At 35.7% G+C, this 13,275-nt stretch overlaps 1 protein-coding gene across 1 annotated transcript in view; it reads right to left on the bottom strand.

Moving 5' to 3' along the window:
• Positions 1-8,773: 8,773 nt before the first annotated feature.
• The window catches only part of LOC105482975 (KRAB box domain containing 5), a 42,980-nt gene continuing 38,478 nt past the window's right edge, over positions 8,774-13,275 (bottom strand). Inside the window, 4 exon segments of the mRNA XM_071084460.1 lie at positions 8,774-10,355; positions 10,358-10,576; positions 10,579-11,328; positions 11,867-12,001. Of these exon segments, the coding sequence (XP_070940561.1) occupies positions 10,081-10,355; positions 10,358-10,576; positions 10,579-11,328; positions 11,867-12,001 (1,379 nt within the window). The 3' untranslated portion in view covers positions 8,774-10,080.

The raw sequence follows: 13,275 nt of genomic DNA on the forward strand, positions 1-13,275 counted from the left end.
TCCCAAAACCCAAATTGCAACAGACCAATAAAATCAAAATCCCTGGAGTATGGCCCAGACATCAGTATTATTTAAAGTTCTCCAGGTGATTACAGAGCCAAAGCCCCCAAAGTACCGCTTTAAGCCAAATTTTTTTGATGTACTAGTTGCAAATTGTCTCTTGAATGAATGTAAAATGTTTACTCCTGAGTTGCAGCCTTTCAGTCATGCCTGTATTATCTACTCAACTTTTGCAGGAACTGACCTTTGCTACTCCTTTTGTTCCTGATCAACATGCTCCACATGTACTGAGTGCATACTATGCCCAGGGTCCTGTGCTAGGTGTCCTGGCTTTCAGAGCATCACTATGGGAAAAAGACTTTGCTGGGAAAACGTTTCATCTCAAAACATCAAAACCATGCCACTTACCAAATGAAGGCAAAAATGGAAAGACCCAAGAGGTGTCCATAAGATTAGGACATTGATACTTCAGAATATTCAAACCCATCTGCTAATGCCATGAGATTGTGTACCACTTCATGACAAAAGGAAACACTGCCAATATTCTGAGACAGTGAGTTAGGATTTTGGTGCAATATGTAATGTTTAATTTTTTATCGATATACAACATGCATACAGAAACATTCATGTGAAGCTTTATGGATAACAGAGAATTTACATAACTGAGGAATAGAACCAGCTTTACTCCTGCCCAGCAAATAAATTTCTCCCTCCCTCCCTGTCCAAAGGTAAATAAGATCCCGAGGTAACACTGTAAATGAATACTGTACATTTATACAAATGCTATTAAAGACATAAAAATAAAATAGTATATAGACTTGTCACCCAGCTTCAACTACTAATCATGGACCACTGCTGCTTCATCTATACTTCAACCCTTTCCCTACCCCAACTCACGTAATTTTTTTAAGATTTTTTTTTGTGAAGATGTACATACATTGCGAGGCATAAACTGTACATTTTAGACAAATAAATAGACCCGTATAAACTTCACCCCTTCAAAGCACTATTTTCATCCTCAGAAAATTCACTTGTCTTTTGTCCCAGGTAATTTTTTTTTTTCTCAAGCAGAGATTATCTCTGCGTTGATTTCTTTCACCATAGCATTATTTTGCCTGAAATAATAAAATATATAAATATATAAAGTACAATTTGTGTCCAACTTTTCTCTCATTGAGCAGGTTTATGAATTTTACCCAGGATGTGTGCTTGGCTTTTCATATTCCTGAGCTGTATTTTGTTCTAAAAGCTATACAATTAGTTCATTTTCTTATTGATGGACATTTTGGTTGTTTCCTGTTTTGGGCTATTATGACTAAAAGATATATAAATATTCTTGTGCAAATATATATTTTATATTTCATTCCTTATTTACATTAGACTTCTTTGCTTTTTTTAGTGGTTGCTGCAGGGAATACAATATGGATCTTTAATATATCAACCAAGTCTACTTTTAGAGTTAATACTATGCTGTCTTAAATATAAAACATGAAAAGTTTTATATTTATATACTACAGAACAGTTCCATTTATCTTCTTATTCCATGTCTTATAAATTTTACTACTAAAAATTATAAATTCTACAATATAGTGTTATAATTTGCTTCAAACGGTCGCCAGTCTAAGAAATTAAGAAAAAAGGTATTAATATTAGATGGTAGATACTTAAAATATGCAAATAAACTTTTCTTTTCTTTTTTTTTTTTTTTGAGATGGAGTTCTGCTCTTGTTGCTCAGGCTGGAATGCAATGGCATGACCTTGGCTCACAGCAACCTCTGCCTACCACGTTCAAGCAATTCTCCTGCCTCAGCCTCCTGAGTAGCTGGGATTACAAGTGCCCGCCACCACATCCAGCTAATTTTTGTATTTTTAGTAGAGATGGGGTTTCACCATGTTGGCCAGACTGGTCTTGAACTCCTGACCTCAGGTGATCCACCTGCCTCAGCCTCCCAAAGTGCTGGGATTACAGGCATGTACCACTGCGGCTGGCCCAAATACACTCTTTAGTGTTTACATTTTTCCTGAAATTTTTTAATTTCTCAGGGAATCTTCCCTACAGTAATTATTACTGTGATGTTCTAGTGTTGATTTATTTTGCATTATCCAACTACATTGATTTGTATTTTGAATACTGTAAGATTTCCTTCTTTCCTTATTATATTTAATCTCTTTTAGTAGAGATGTGTGAATATTGCTTTATTATCTAGGCCATAATACAAAGCTATCATTACTTACTGCTCATATTGTTGGAGCTTGGACCATTGGGAGGTCTTTCAGGTTGGCTCCCTTTGAAAAGTCCCCATCAATTTTATTAAGCACTTTCTTCTTTGTGGCTTTACAAGATACTATAGCTCAACTTGTGTTTTCCAACTTCAGCCCTAGAATTATCAATTTTTACATGTAGCCTTGGTTCCTTTTAATGAATGGTGTTTAGAAACCTAGATTGTATACCTAGGTGTGTTCATTGATACTAGATGTCACTGCTTCTTGGCCCTCAAGAGTGGGGAATGCTATCTATCTCTGAATCATCTATCTATCTATCATCTATCTATCTATCTATCTATCTATCTATCTATCTATCTATCTATCTATCTATCTATCCATCCTTCCATTCATCCATCCTTCCAGATATCTTAGACATGCTTCATCTATCTTATCTATTATCTATCTATCTATCTATCTATCTATCTATCTATCTATCTATCTATCTATCTATCTATCTGTCTGTCTGTCTGTCTGTCTATCTATCTATCTATCTATCTATCTATCTATCTATCTATCTATCTATCTATCTATCTATCTATCTGTCTGTCTTTATATCTATTAATCCATCCATCCACCCATCCATCCATCCATCTAGACATATTAGTCATGGGTTCATCCTGACATTTCCAACTTTGGACTAGGACCACAAGATTCATTCTAGCATTCACCCTTTAAATTTTGTGAACTACATTGAGAAACAGTCTCCATATTTTATATAATAACATGTAAAATAGTTTCAGAATTGCTAATTCATATCCTTGTGGGAAAATAAAATATTACTCAGTAGAATACAGTTGTTTGTGTAGTCTTACAGCATTCAATCAAAATACTGTTTTTTCAAAGTGACTTAGATCCAGACCTTTTATCCCCATCCTCTTCAGTAGGATTATGTCTATAGGTAGATGACAGATAATTTGTTTTTAGATAGAGTCTCACTCTGTCACCCAGGCTGGAGTGCAGTGGCACAAACTTGGCTCACTGCAACCTTCATCTCCTGGGTTCAAGCAATTTTCCTGCCTCAGCCACCTAAGTAGCTGGGATTACAGCTGCATGCCACCACACCCAGCTAATTTTTGTATTTTCAGTAGAGATGAAGTATCACCATGTTGGCCAGGCTGGTCTCAAACTCCTGACCTCAAATGATCCTGCCGCCTCAGCCTCCCAAAGTGCTGGGATTACAAGTGTGAGCCACCACGCCCGACCAGATGACAGATAATTTGTAATACAATGAAACTCATTTGTCACTGTCTGCATTACGTCTGAATTTCCCCAACATCCTGGTTAATTTTTAAAAATTTGCATTGAGTAAAATTTACTCTTTGTCGTGTACAGTTTATTGGGTTTTGACAATTGTGTAGTCACATATCTATTTCCACAGTACCACAGTAAACTGTTTAGTCATCCTGCAAATTTTTTCTTGCTGCCCCTTTGTAATCAATGCCTGTCCTCCTCCCTTTCTTTGGCAACCACTAATAATTTTCCATCCCTCTAATCTTTTATGCAATGTCATAAAGTAGAATCATATAATATACAGCCTTGTTGATCTGACAGCCTCAATTTAGATAAATGTATTTAAGGTTCATACATGTAGTAGTGGAGATCGACAGTTTGTTCCTTTCTGTTAACAACAAAAATTTTTTTGTATAGACATATCAGAGTTTATTATCCATTCACTTACTGAGGGACATACATTTATTTCTAGCTTTTGGCAAATATGAATATAGTGGCAACAAATATCCACAAACAGGTTTTAATCACTAGCTTTCAGTTTTGTATAATAAATGCCTAGGGTTGGGACCTCTGGTTCACACAATAAATATATGACTAACTTATAAAAAATGGTTAAACTATTTTCCAAAGTTACTATGTCATTCTGCATTCCTAATTTGAGTAGCTCCAAATCCTAATCAGCATTTGGTATTCACATTAAAATTTTTTTTTTTTTTTTAACCGTGTGTGATATTTCACTGCGGCTTGGCTTCATTTTTTAAAGAATTGAGGGTGGTTCCAAGATGGCCGAATAGGAACAGCTCTAGTATACAGCTCCCAGCCATTACATAATGATAAAGGGATCAATTCATCAGGAAGAGCTAACTATCCTAAATATATATGCACCCAATACAGGAGCACCCAGATTCATAAAGCATATCCTTAGAGACTTACAAAGAGACTTAGACTCCCATACAATAATAATGGGAGACTTTAACACCCCGCTGTCAATATCAGACAGATCAATGAGACAGAAAGTAAACAAGGATATCCAGGAATTGAACTCATCTCTGCACCAAGTGGACCTAATAGACATCTACAGAACTCTCCACCCCAAATCAACAGAATACACATTCTTCTCAGCACCACATCACACTTATTCCAAAATTGACCACATAATTGGAAGTAAAGCACTCCTCAGCAAATGTAAAAGAACAGAAATTATAACAAACTGTCTCTCAGACCACAGTACAATCAAACTAGAACTCAGGACTAAGAAACTCAATCAAAACCACTCAACTACATGGAAACTGAACAACCTGCTCCTGAATGACTACTGGGAACATAACGAAATGAAGGCAGAAGTAAAGATGTTCTTGGAAACCAATGAGAACAAAGATACAACATACCAGAATCTCTGGGACACATTTAAAGCAGTGTGTAGAGGGAAGTTTATAGCACTAAATGCCCACAAGAGAAAGTAGGAAAGATCTAAAATTGACACCCTAACATCACAATTGAAAGAACGAGAGAAGCAAGAGCAAACACATTCAAAAGCTAGCAGAAGGCAAGAAATAACTAAAATCAGAGCAGAACTGAAGGAGATAGAGACACAAAAAGCCCTCAAAAAATGAATGAATCCAGGAGCTGGTTTTTTGAAACGATCAACAAAATTGATAGACCGCCAGCAAGACTAATAAAGAAGAAAAGAGAAAAGAATCAAATAGCGCAATAAAAAATGATAAAGGGGATATCACCACCGACCCCAAGAAACACAAACTACCATCAGAGAATACTATAAACACTTCTATGCAAATAAACTAGAAAATCTAGAGGAAATGGATAAATTCCTGGACACATACACCCTCCCAAGACTAAACCAGGAAGAAGTTGATTCTCTGAATAGATCAATAACGGGCTCTGAAATTGAGGCAATTTTTAATAGCCTACCAACAAAAACAAGTCCAGGACCAGACGGATTCACAGCTGAATTCTACCAGAGGTACAAGGAGGAGTTGGTACCATTCCTTCTGAAACTATTCAAATGAATAGAAAAGGAGGGAATCCTCTCTAACTCATTTTATGAGGCCAGCATTATGCTGATACCAAAGCCTGGCAGAGACACAACAAAAAAAGGTAATTTTAGAACAAGATCCCTGGTGAATATTGATGCAAAAATCCTTAATAAAATACTGGCAAACTGAATCCAGCAGCACATCAAAAAGCTTATCCATCATGATCAAGTGGGCTTCATCCCTGGGATGCAAGGCTGGTTCAACATATGAAAATCAATAAACGTAATCCAGCATATAAACAGAACCAAAGACAAAAACCACATGATTATTTCTGCATCAATAGATGCAGAAAAGGCCTCTGACAAAATTCAACAGCCCTTCATGCTAAAAACTCTCAATAAATTCAGTATTGATGGAACGTATCTCAAAATAATAAGAGCTATTTATGACAAACCCACAGCCAACATCATACTGAATGGGCAAAAACTGGAAAAATTCCCTTTGAAAACTGGCACAAGACAGGGATGCCCTCTCTCACCACTCCTATTCAACACAGTGTTGGAAGCTCTGGCCAGGGCAGTCAGGCAGGAGAAAGAAATAAAGGGTATTCAGTTAGGAAAAGAGGAAGTCAAATTGTCCCTGTTTGCAGATGACATGATTGTGTATTTAGAAAACTCCATTGTCTCAGCCCAAAACCTCCTTAAGGTGATAAGCAACTTCACAAAGTCTCAGGATACAAAATTAATGTGCAAATATCACAAGCACTCTTATATACCAATAACAGACAAACAGAGAGCCAAATCATGAGTGACCTCCCATTCACAATTGCTTCAAAGAGAATAAAATACCTAGGAATCCAACTTACAAGGGATGTGAAGGACCTCTTCAAGGAGACCTACAAACCACTGCTCAATGAAATAAAAGAGGACACAAACAAATGGAAGAACATTCCATGCTCATGGATAGGAAGAATCAATATCATGAAAATGGCCATACTGCCCAAGGTAATTTATAAATTCAATGCCATCCCCCTCAAGTGACGAATGACTTTTTCACAGAATTGGAAAAAACTACTTTAAAGTTCACATGGAACCAAAAAAGACCCCGCATTGCCAAAACAATCCTAAGCCAAAAGAACAAAGCTGGAGGCATCACGCTACCTGACTTCAAACTATACTACAAGGCTACAGTAACCAAAACAGCATGGTACTGGTACCAAAACAGAGATATAGACCAATGGAACAGAACAGAGCCCTCAGAAATAATATCACACATCTACAGCCTACACACATCTTTGACAAACCTGAGAGAAACAAGAAATGGGGAAAGGATTCCCTATTTAATAAATGGTGTTGGGAAAACTGGCTAGCCATATGTAGAAAGCTGAAACTGGATCCCTTCCTTACAACTTATACGAAAATTAATTCAAGATGGATTAGAGACTTAAATGTTAGAGCTAAAACCATAAAAACCCTAGAAGAAAACCTAGGCAATACCATTCAGGATATAGGCATGGGCAAAGACTTCATGTCTAAAACATCAAAAGCAATGGCAACAAAAGCCAAAATTGACAAACGGGATCTAATTAAACTAAAGAGCTTCTGCACAGCAAAAGAAACTGCTATCAGAGTGAACAGGCAACCTAGAGAATGGGAGAAAATCTTTGCAATCTACTCATCTGATGAAGGGCTAATACCAAGAATCTACAAATAACTCAAACAAATTTACAAGAAAAAAACAACCCCATCAAAAAGTGGGCAAAGGATATGAACAGACATTTCTCAAAAGAAGACATTTATACAGCCAACAGACACATGAAAAAATGCTCATCATCACTGGCCATCAGAGAAATGCAAATCAAAATCACAATGAGATACCATTTTACACCAGTGAGAATGGCAATCATTAAAAAGTCATGAAACAACAGGTGCTGGAGAGGATGTAGAGAAATAGGAACACTTTTACACTGTTGGTGGGACTGTAATCTAGTTCAACTATTGTGGAAGATAGTGTGGCGATTCCTCAAGGATCTAGAACCAGAAATACCACTTGACCCAGCCATCCCACTACTGGGTATATACCCAAAGGATTATAAATCATACTGCTATAAAGACACATGCAAACATATGTTTATTGCGGCACTATTCACAATAGCAACATTTGGGAACCAACCCAAATGTCCATCAATGATAGACTGGATTAAGAAAATGTGGCACATATATAACATGGAATACTATGTAGCCATAAAAAGAATGAGTTCATGTCCTTTGTAGGGACATGGATGCAGCTGGAAACCATCATTCTGAGCAAACTGTCACAAGGACAAAAAACCAAACACTGCATGTTCTTACTCATAGGTGGGAATTGAACAATGAGAACACTTGGACAGAAGAAGGGGAACATCACACACCACGGCCTGTTGTGGGGTCGGGGGAGGGAGGAGGGATAGCATTAGGAGATATACCTAATGTAAATGAGTTAATGGGTGCAGCACACCAACATGGCACATGTATACATATGTAACAAACTTGCACATTGTGCACATGTACCCTAGAACTTAAAGTAGAAAAAAAAATTCTGCTGAATACAGAATCTTGTGTTGATACTAGGTTTTCCTACCTGAACGTAAAAAAATTAATTCCATTGTCATTTGCAATTATTACTTTTTATGACATATTATACTGCACTTAAATTATTTCTCCTTTTAGGTAATTTGTTGCTTTGTTCTGGCTGTTTTCAAGATTTTAAATTTATCTTTGGCACTACTTTTACTTCAACTAAATGGTCAGAATTTTGTATTGTAACTAAATATATCACTATAGAGTTACTCATGTCTTCAGATTAATTTCTAAGTACCATTAATTTTTTTTTGACATGGAGTCTCACTCTGTCAGTCAGGCTGGAGTGCAGTGGCATGATCTTGGCTCACTGCAACTTCTGCCTCCCAAGTTCAAGCAATTCTCCTGCCTCAGCCTCCTGAGTAGCTGGGATTACAGATGTGAACCACCACGCCCAGCTAATTTTTGTATTTTTAGTAGAGATGGGGTTTTACCACATTGGTTACGTTGGTCTCGAACTCCCAACCTTAGGTTATCCACCTGCCTCAGTCTCAAAATGCTGGGATTACTGGTGTGAGCCACTGTGCCTGGCCAGCACCATTAAATTTAATGAAAACATTCTTAAAATCTATGATAATATATAACAATATTTTATAAGCTTTCAAATAAGAAAATCATATAATTATTCTTACAGGAAGCATATGAAAGAAAAAAGGATTTGTAAGAGATAGAGTCTGAACTCAGAAGACATTAGATTTGTGAGAGAAAAATTCAGCGTACAATAGAGAAACTAATTTTGCTTTGAGAATTTGTGAGGTTTCTAGTTTGGTGGTAAATCAACAGTTCTCAAATTTCCTGTTGTGATCCATGATTTTCGTCTCCATTTGAAGATAGGTAAACACATGCATTTCTGCCTGTATAGTTCTCTTACACCTTTTTCTTTCTATGTTGATACATCTGTATATTCCATTCAATGTAAGTTAAAGCCAAGAAAAGCCTCTAAGTGTTCACACTGAAAAAGGGCATGTGCAAAGAAAAACACTGAATAAAATTTTATAAGCAATGATTCAGGATTGTAAAAGTATGGCTTTTAAGTATATTACCATATAATCTTTATTATAACTGTTATAGTGCACCAGTAGCTACAAAAAGCAGGACAGAATATAATATAGTAACTATGAGAATGTTATCAATATTTTTCGAAGTTGAAGTCCTTCGGAAAATTGGTATGAAGTATATTTAGGATCTTTCAGATATAAGTTTTCACTTTTCTCTGATATCTGTGAGATTTTTTTTTTAACACATCAAATAATATTCAAAGTTACTACTTCATTGTAGTATAAAGGTATGCTGGTATTTCAAATAACTGACCAGTTTTTTTCTACTTAAGGAACAATTGATGTAATAAACTCAGAATATTCTTCTTTTAGTATAGAATAATAATGCCCTAAATATGTACTATATATTTACATGCATTACTGTTTTATGATTCAAACACAAAGAGCGTCTTTTAGATTTTCTTCACGTATTCTACATTTGCCATTAAACTTCCATGAAAATAAATTGATATTAATGATGTTCATCTACTATAAAACAACCTCTCGTAGCTCTGATGTAGAAAAAATAGACTGTATGTTTTTATATATACACTAGGCATTAAGGTATAACAACTAATTTGAGAATTGAATTATTGTTTGCTTTATACAAATCTCAAATATTTTCAATGCAAATAAAGTGCTCACTGAATAATTACTTGTCCAAACATCAATGTTTTTGCTCATTTGAAACACATAACAAAATAAATAACTGCTTTGGCTTTAGAGTAATCCTCCATAATAAATATTCTTATTTAATGTAAAGTCTGGGATCTGTGCTTTAGTCCTTTTTTGTGTAAGTCCTGACACATTCAGACTTGAGTTTTGATTAAATACTTCCTCCTATTTATTCAGTGTGCAAAGTCTGTTTCCCTATAAACTCTATGGTGATTTTTAGGTTCTAAATTTTGGATAAAACTCTTTCCACATTTACCACAACTATAGATATTCTCTAGTATGAATTATCTTATGTCGAGAAAGGGTTGAGCATCGATTAAATAACTTGCCACATTCTTTACATATGTGGGGTTTCTCTCTAGTATGAATTATTTGATGTTGATTAAGGCGTGAACTATAATTAAAGGCTTTGCCACATTCTTTGCATTTATTGGGTTTTTCCCCAGTATGAATTCTCTGATGGACAAAAAGACTTGAGGAATGGGAAAAAGATTTACATTTGTCAAGTTTTTCTCTGGTATGAATTCTCTGATGTTAATTAGGTATGACCTATAGTTAAAGGCTTTGCTGCATTCCTTACATTTGTAGGGTTTCTCTCTAGTATGAATGCTTCGATGTCAAGTAAGGCATGAACTACAATTAAAGGCTTTGCCACATTCTTTGCATTTATAGGGTTTTTCTCCAGTATGAATTCTCTGGTGGATAATAAGACTCGAGGGACGAGAAAAAGATTTGCTACATGATTTACACGTGTAAGTTTTTCTCTGGTATGAATTCTCTGATGTTTAGTTAGGTACGACCTACCGTTAAAGGTTTTGCTGCATTCCTTACATTTGTAGGGCTTCTTTCCCCTATGAATTCTCTTGTGCTGAGTAAGGGCTGAAGACACTTTAAATGATTTACCACATTCTTTACATTTGTAAGGTTTCTCTCCAGTATGAATTCTCTGATGCACAAGATTTGAAGAATAAGTAAAATATTTGGTACATGCTTTACATTTGTAAAGTTTTTCTCCAGTGTGAATTCTCTGATGTATAGTAAAATGTGAACTAGAATTGAAGGCTTTGCCACATTCTTTACATTTTTATGGTTTCTCTCCAGTATGTATTATTTGATGTTAAGTAAAGTGTGAACGATGGTTAAAGGCTTTGTCACATTCTTTACATTTGTAAGGTTTCTCTTCATTATGGATTATCTTATGGTTTCTTAGACTTGACAATTTACTAAGGATTTTCTCACCATTATTACATCTGTGTGACTTTTCTCCAACATGGATTTTCTGAGGCTGAGTATGTTTTGATGACTGCATAAAAGTTTCTACACACTTGATACATTTGGCAGACTTCTCTTGAATATGGATACTCTGATGGATATGGTTGGTGCATTCATGAAAGACTTTCTCACATATTTTACATTTGTAATGGTTCTGTAGAAAATGAGTTTTCTGATGTCTTCTGGGGCTTATGCCTTGGCTTAATGTTGTATCAGATTTATTGTACTGATTTTTCTCTGCAATACAAATATACTGGTAGAGATCTGCCTAAAGGCTGTCAAAATTTTATCATATGTGTGATGTTTTCCCAAATTATCTATTTCGTGACTTGATTAATCAATGATGAATGAATGAAGACCTTTCTATATCGATCACAAGCAGAAGGAGATGTTATTTGTTGGTGAAACAAACTTTTAACAAAGGACCCATCAAATTGATCATATTTAGAAATCACCTCTTCATTTTTAAATCTTTTCTTTTCAGAAATATTTGACTGAACATTTACTCTAATTCTATGTTTTAACTGGTTTATAAGATTATTTGAAATGTGGACTAAGTCACTATTCAGATTTTCCAAATTTTCTTTCAAAGAAAAGGTATGTTTCAAAAATTGATGCTGACATTTAGTTGCAGAAACACATGGATTAGAAAAAGCAACTGACATAGATGGAGTTTTTTGTTTTTGACCTCTTATAGCAGTGACGTTTTTGTTACAGGTAGTTGTGCTACATTTTGTATGTCCATCACAACATCTGTTGTGACTGCCATACTTACCCTTACTTTCCCACTCTTTCCTTAAGTGTAAATTCTGAGGGCCACAGCTCCCATATCTATCCAATATCAATTTTTGGAATGATGCTTCTATGCACTTTTTTCTCAAGAGGCCTTGAGTATCATGAGAAAACATATCTGAAAGATACCAAAAGTTTTAAAAATTCCAATTATTAAATTCAGGTGAAAATACTTTATAAATGTAATATACCAAATTATACCACGTTGAGAACACCATGATAGTTGAATCAAAAACTTGAGGTCCCTTTGTTTTCTCAATTGATATATGAACTTAAATATATTAGCGTGACTAAAGCCAGTTGAGTTTGCAGCACTTAGGTGAACACAAAGCCAAGAATGGTCGCATTTAGAAGGAAGAAAATTTGTTGTATTTGTGCACCACAGCACAGTGCAGTTACACAGAAATTTTTCACATTCTGTTTTGCCCCCAGCAAAGAAAAAAAAAGGAGCAAAACATATGTCCAAAGTTCTGGGTTATTCTGGGGCTAAAGATTGTTCATTGCTTCCTTTAATATGTGGTGCTGAAGAAAATGGTGATATAGTTGAAATGACATGTTGGGTCAACTGAGAACAAAGATGAATGCTTATTTCCACAACAGAAAGAAAGTAGTGACTATGACGCTCACCAAAGGGAGAGATTAAAGGCTCTTAAGAGAAAAAAAGGCAAATCTTTTTAATAGGAAAATACACACAGTAGTCCAGAGAAGACACATCCTGACAACAGTTTGAAGAATTTCCCAGAATGACTAGAGTGGCCTGACAGCTATCAGTTTTCATCTGTAAAAATTCATTCCATAAAAAATGGAATAGGTAGCTGTTTCTTACTTGATCAAAATATCAACAAAACCACAAAACATCAAAGTACCAAAAAACACGGCTAAATCAAAGGACCAAAATGAAAGTGAATCTAAAGAAGTAGAAATCTATTAATTAACATATTAATATCCAAGTGAAGTTAGAGTAGTAGAAATCTATTAGCTAATGCCGAGACCAGCCCGGTTGTGGAGACCCTAACCCAGCAGTGCTAGAAGAATTAAAGACACACACACAGAAATACAGAGTGTGGAGTGGGAAATCAGGGGACTCACAGCCTTCAGAGCTGAAGCCCCAAACAGAGTTTGACCCACATATTTATTGACAGCAAGCCAGTGATAAGCATTGTTTCTATAGATTATAGATTAACTAAAAGTATTCCTTATAGGAAACAAAGGGATGGGCTCTGGCTAGTTATCTGTAGCAGGAACATGTCCTTAAGGCACAGATTGCTCATGCTATTGTTTGTGGCTTAGGAATACCTTAAGTGGTTTTCCATCCTGGGTGGGCCAGGTATTCCTTGCCCTCATTCTGGTAAATCTACAACCTTCAGCGTGGGTATCATGGCCCTCAAGAAC

Source organism: Macaca nemestrina, chromosome 18 (genome assembly GCF_043159975.1).
Source record: "Macaca nemestrina isolate mMacNem1 chromosome 18, mMacNem.hap1, whole genome shotgun sequence".
NCBI classification, from domain to species: Eukaryota; Metazoa; Chordata; class Mammalia; order Primates; family Cercopithecidae; genus Macaca; species Macaca nemestrina.